The sequence below is a fragment of the Notothenia coriiceps genome, unplaced genomic scaffold (genome assembly GCF_000735185.1).
Source record: "Notothenia coriiceps isolate Sejong01 unplaced genomic scaffold, NC01 NC01_scaffold00000339, whole genome shotgun sequence".
Lineage (NCBI taxonomy): Eukaryota > Metazoa > Chordata > Actinopteri > Perciformes > Nototheniidae > Notothenia > Notothenia coriiceps.
Genome location: NW_011333040.1, coordinates 23,821,415 through 23,826,098, shown reverse-complemented (window position 1 = coordinate 23,826,098; position 4,684 = coordinate 23,821,415). Strand labels below are relative to the sequence as shown.

At 36.4% G+C, this 4,684-nt stretch overlaps 1 protein-coding gene across 1 annotated transcript in view; it reads right to left on the bottom strand.

The window, feature by feature from the left end:
* The window catches only part of LOC104952656 (glutamate receptor-interacting protein 2-like), a 43,209-nt gene that overhangs the window by 38,109 nt on the left and 416 nt on the right, over positions 1 to 4,684 (bottom strand). Inside the window, exons 2-3 of the mRNA XM_010779515.1 lie at positions 4,417 to 4,561; positions 1,412 to 1,551 (exon numbers count right to left, since the gene is read on the bottom strand). Of these exons, the coding sequence (XP_010777817.1) occupies positions 1,412 to 1,551; positions 4,417 to 4,561 (285 nt within the window). The remainder of the gene's footprint in view (positions 1 to 1,411; positions 1,552 to 4,416; positions 4,562 to 4,684) is intronic.

Genomic DNA, 4,684 nt, shown 5'->3' with positions numbered 1-4,684 from the left:
TAATACATTTTCCAGTCCAACTTCTTCTCAAGTAAAAACCTTTTGGCCAAAACATATTAAAACAGTTCAACATAAAGTGCCAGTTGCACCAACAACATAATAAAATAGTTCAACATAAAAGTGTAAGTACCATTTTAAAATAAAATAAAAAAAGTGCCAGTGATTTGACCTCCAATCCTTCCATCTTTCCAAATATCCTGATGAAAAAATTAAAATCTTCTCTGTTTGGCTAGGGCCACTGGTTTATCAACGCGAATTTGGTGTGTGGTCCTTTGACTCCGAGTCGGGGCTAAACGTCCACGCTAGGTTTCCACCGCTTAGTTGCTATATGTTTTGCATTGAGGGTGATACTGAGGCTTGATGTGCTCGGGTGATATGCAAATTTTCCATTTTTTGCATAATTTGCAAACAACCGTTCTTCTTATCTCGATGCTTCCATCCGTCCCGTTTTTTTAAAACAAATTGTCCCATCCCACGGGGCCAACCCCAAAGCGGTTCTCATCAGCTTCTTCAGTTCATTGTTTTGGACTATTGTTCACCGGTGGTTGGCTTTTTGTTTGAAGTCAATGAACGTTAAGTTGGTTGCTCCAGTATAATCGGTACCCCTGAAACTCATTCCAAAGTGAGAAACGTTCCCGCGGCTGTTGGCAAATAAGCGATTAAAATGCGTTAATTTTTTTAACGCGTTAATTTTTGTGTAATTAATTAATCTTAATTAACGCGTTAAAGTCCCGGCCCTAATATATATATAATTCATACACATACATTCTTATTATTGTTCATTTATTTATTACTTTATTACATTTTAAATGTTGTCTTAATATATATATATTTTTTATATATATATTTGGGACTTTTTCTTGTATTTTTGATCTTTTCACAAAAGTTGGGTAGGTCATTTTGGAGAAACCAGCTCGAGTGAGCTAGAATTTGAAAATACACAGCCGGAAAAAATCTGCCACTTCCTTACAGAGCCCCTCCTCCAACACACACGAACGCGCACATGAGCAATGAGGGTACGAGATAAGTTTGTGCACAGATGGAAGGCTGGCAGACAGGTAGGCCATCCAGTTATTTTAGCCGGGCCGGCTCAGATGATTGGTCGTGCTTTTACAGTGCCACGGCTTCCACAGATGACATTTGACACCGGTTTCTCAAACTTACCTACCCCACCTTTAATATCAAAATAAAAACAATGTACCATTTTATTTTTATTCCGTCTTATTTATATCTTACTTTTATACTGAGTGGATGCTTTTGGATAATTTTATTGTATTTATTATCTTGGCTATTTTACTCATGCACTATGCTGCATGTGTGTGAATATATTTTACCTACTGAATGATTTTTTGTTTGTGTTTGTTTTTGAGCTGCATCCTGTTTATTTTTTAGAAACACTTTTCATACATACTGTCCAGTTGTTTTTTGATCTTGAGAGTTACGGTCTCCCCAGCCATCTGCAGCAGGTGGATGGCCTCACTCAGGGGCTTCCCTTTCAGACTGATGCTGTTGATCGCCAGGATCCGATCCCCTACATGAATAGCCCCTGTCCTGCACACACATGAAAACATCACACAGTCACACACCCAAGAGGAAACACACAACAAAATGCACAATTATGTTCTATGCTCACATCAACAGATGACTATCACACGTGAGGTTGAGATATGTTGTAGGTAATTAAGATAATGATTCATTCATTATCATGAACGGGAAGTCATGAGTAATTTAATTAGATCATTTTAAATTAAATAAAAAGACCATGACTTTGTACAGACTTGTTCTAAAACATACTGTATGTGTATACACATGTTAGCTATAGGACACAGTATATACAAACCAGAAACACAAGGCTACAGCGGATTTAGGAATTAATTTTTAAGTTATGAGTGTTTCAACTTGATTTATGTCAACAACTGCATGACTAGTGAAGGGTCACAGCAAGGTGACTGTCGACCTTTATTCCCATTATCGCCGGCCACCGCATGAAACCAGAGTTAAAGCAAACCAATCCTTTATCCTGCGGCCTACTTTGATACAGATATTAATGCTTTAGATCACTAATCTCACCCATGGTCATAGACAAATATATCACATGTACATAACTAAAACACACAGTTAATGCACTGGTTAAAGCCAGAGAAGCGTTTTTGTGAAGGTTTCCTTTTGATATCTTGAGTTTCTATTTACCTAATCTGGTCAACCAATACCAAGGCTCACAAACTAGGTCAGTGCAAACATGTTCCATGTGCAACAGAATACTTTCTTTGGGGGAAATCGGTTTTGATGACAGTTCCTTGATTTTAGGATGCAATAAAATAAAAGACACAATACAAAAAAAAAATAGAATGAAAATATTCATATAAACAAAAAAAAATTTGCGATACAAAGAAAATTGATAATAAAAATAAAATAAATAATTTTACAGTATAAACAATAGTAAATGGTTGTTAAAGTAAAATATCCAATAAAAAATGTATAAAACGTTAAATAAAAAGGGACTTCTTTCTTTTTTCTCATCAGCAACATCCCCGTTCTCTTGAATGATTTTGTGTTATTTTATATTTAAATTTCTATTTTATTTTATTTTTTAGCTGCATCCTGTGTAATCCTGTATGATTGTATTTTAAATAAAATAGAAAAATCATATAGAATACAAATATGAACACAATAACTTTATATTTATATAAATATTTAAAGCAGAAATGTTGACGTAGTCTTACTGTGTGAAAATGAGTCTATTTACAGTATAGAGTGCTTTTAGCCATCAGGTATGTTTCATCGACGACGACAGAAAATACGAAAAAGACAAACTCCAATAAACCAAATCTCTTTGGGTGTGTTTTGTGGGAATAAAGCGTTAGCCTGTTATAAAAGCATTTTATTTAGAAGTTTATAAGCTGTATTTGCCAGTGGATGATTATGATTCAGAGCCATTACGACATGTTGAGCCTGTTGCTGTGCACACTGGCTGCCCTGCCACCTCTCCACTGCATCATGCTCCTCATTATCTCACCCGTCAGCACCTCGTCACGTGGAGCCTGCTGCACACTCAGCTGCTGCCGGGGAATCCCTCTATTTATTGCCCAAGGCATATCCTGTTATTTCTCCTAATAAGGTTTTCCCCCACTGCTTCATGAAGCCTAAATAAGGCAGCACAGGTCTGGGCTAAAGTTTTCTTGAGTGCCGGAATGATCCAAATTAAAAATGTTCACTGCAGATAATGGAAATGGGACAATTCTGACTAAATCAGTAACCGCGCTTGAGAGTCAAAAGGTTGTGACCCTAACTTTACTGTTACCTGAGGGTTATAGTTGTTATTCTCACTGAGGATGGAGGAAGCTGTCTTTAATCTGTAGCTCTCTGCCTCACCAGTGCTGCTACAGTTCATTTCTGGGGGTCAGTCGATGTGTGGAGACATATACTGTATGTGTGAACACTTTTCATGAGCCACACAGAATTCACACTGGATAACTTTATTGGTGGGACTAGTTGTCTGTGAGTCAAAAAAAAAGAAGATCTAATCCTTATTATATTTTTATTAATTGTATTAGACATTTTACTTTAACTTCAATTGTTTATATACATATCTTTATTTTATTATGTGCTTTCCTTTTTTGCACATTCTTAATTGAGCTCTTTCTTTATTTGAATATTTGTGTTCTATTTATCTTTTATTTTATTTCATTCTAAAATTGAGCAGCAGTCACGGAAACCAGTTTCCCCTAAATAAAGTGTTACATTGTTATACGCACAAAGAATAATTCCAAACCATAAAAAAATAATTTGTGTAGTTTACCAATGATTCCTGTGAAAGGTGCCTTATGTTTACATGCAGTTTCATTTGCCAAAAAGTATTCTGTTAACCCCTAACAAACATGTTCCTCAAAAAACCCAATGCAGAGCTAACGTTTCAGCATTTCAAATTGAATTTGTTTACATCTGTGTTTTATTGGTCTGCTTTCGTGCCTTTGTTGTTACAACATCCAATTGTGCATTATTGTTCAAGAAAAGTAATACAAATATAGTTCCATAGTACTAATAGTTGTGTAAGACTTCACATGGTGCCTGATAAGATGTGTTTACCGTACTAAGTGTTGGGATCAAATGAAGTTAAAATAAGGTATTTGTTTCATTTAGTCATTTATTTTACATTTTTAAATGTCAAATAATTTGAATATGGTTGTTATAATAGTTTAGTAGCACTCATTTAAAAAATGTTTTTATATATATATTGAAAAATGTAGGAACAAAGCAATTACCTCCAGCTGCTTTACTGCTGTGCACGAGCTCTAACTACTAGTAACCTAGATTTCTAAGAGGAGACATTGTGTGTGTGTGTGTGTGTGTGTGTGTGTGTGTGTGTGTGTGTGTGTATGTGCGTGTGTGTGTGTGTGTGTGTGTGTGTGTGTGTACCTCTCGGCCAGGCCTCTCTTGGTCAGGCCGGATATAGTGATGGGGTCGAAGGGCTCCTCGGTGCCTGATATGGTGATGCCCAGAGGGCCCCCGTACCTCTTCAGCTCCACTGTGTAGATGATGCTGCCCGAGGTCTCCTGCTCATCTGACACACACANAAAAAATGTAATGCATTATTATTATTATTATTATTATTATTAAGGATTTTGGGAGATGGCCCTATGGGCCATCTAAGCTAATTTACAGATGGCCCTGAGCCCAATAGAGA